The sequence below is a fragment of the Seriola dumerili genome, unplaced genomic scaffold, assembly GCF_002260705.1.
Source record: "Seriola dumerili isolate Sdu_G_001 unplaced genomic scaffold, Sdu_1.0 BDQW01022109.1, whole genome shotgun sequence".
Lineage (NCBI taxonomy): Eukaryota > Metazoa > Chordata > Actinopteri > Carangiformes > Carangidae > Seriola > Seriola dumerili.
Window position 1 is genome coordinate 1 of NW_019196364.1, and position 1,084 is coordinate 1,084.

Below are 1,084 nucleotides of genomic sequence, written 5' to 3' on the forward strand. Positions count from 1 at the left end.
CACTGATCAGACTGTTTATCGATCACACTTATCAATCAGCTCTGCTGCAGCTCAGCAGCCTCTTCATGTGTGTGAAGATCTCCTTCATCTTCAGTCCGTACACCACCGGGTTGAACAGGGTCGGGATCACCAACAACAGGATGGAGACCAGGACGGAGGTGGCGGGACCGCTCCCGGCCTCCAGCCGCTGGAGCAGCATCTCCACGGCGAAGCTCAGAGAGTAGTTGATGAAGACAAGCAGGTGCGGTAGACAGGTGTGAAGCGCTTTGCTGCTGAAGGCCCGAGAGCGGCGCAGGCAGATGGAGAGGATCCTGCCGTAGGAGAAGAGCACGAAGGCGGCGGGCAGGAAGACGACGGCCGCGGCGCTCACCATGCCGTACACATTGAGCAGCTGCGCCGCGCCGCCGCCGCAGCTCAGGCTGACGAAGCTGTAGATGTTGCAGTAAACTCTGCTGAGCTCAGAGCGGCAGAGCGGCAGGCGGCCGGCCAACAGCGCCGCGACGCCTACCACGCCTGCGGGCAGCAGCCAGCAGAACAGCAGCAGCGCCGACACTGCGGCAGGAGTCAACAGCGCGGCGTAGCGCAGCGGGCGGCAGACGGACAGGTAGCGGTCCAAGGCCATGGTCGCTAGCAGCATGAAGCCGGAGGCGCCCAGTGAGCCCACCACGAAGGCCTGACACAGACAAGCAGCGCGGGAAACCTCTACGAAGCGGCGACCGGACGGTAGGTCCGTCAAAAGCTTGGGATAAATCGACGCACTAGCGGCGAGAGAGTTCAGCAGAAGCGCGGCAACGAACACGAACATCGGGCGGTGGAGGTTCCGCTGAGAACAGATGACGTAAACCACCAGACCGTCACTACACAGCACGAACAGGTAGACCGCCGAAAACACGGAGAAGAAGAGCCACCTGTGATCAGACAGCTGCACGAGACCGTCCAGCGTCACTGACGATGAGGTCACAGAGGTCACGTTCAACCCGGATGAACTCATAGGGGACAGCCAGCAGAACAACAGGAGAACATGAGTGTGTTCAACAGTCAACAGTCATCATCATCATCCTCACCATCATCATCATCATCATCA

The 1,084-nt window shown here is 60.0% G+C and overlaps 1 protein-coding gene across 1 annotated transcript; it reads right to left on the reverse strand.

The window, feature by feature from the left end:
* Positions 1–31: 31 nt before the first annotated feature.
* On the reverse strand, positions 32–991 carry LOC111240202 (olfactory receptor 11A1-like). Its single transcript, XM_022770172.1, has one exon. The coding sequence runs from the start codon at positions 989–991 to the stop codon at positions 32–34; it is 960 nt and encodes a 319-aa protein (XP_022625893.1).
* Positions 992–1,084: the final 93 nt, after the last annotated feature.

Coding starts and splice junctions, on each gene's coding strand:
- LOC111240202 (XM_022770172.1), bottom strand. CDS start 991: ATGAGTTCATCCGGGTTGAACGTGACCTCTGTGACCTCATCGTCAGTG.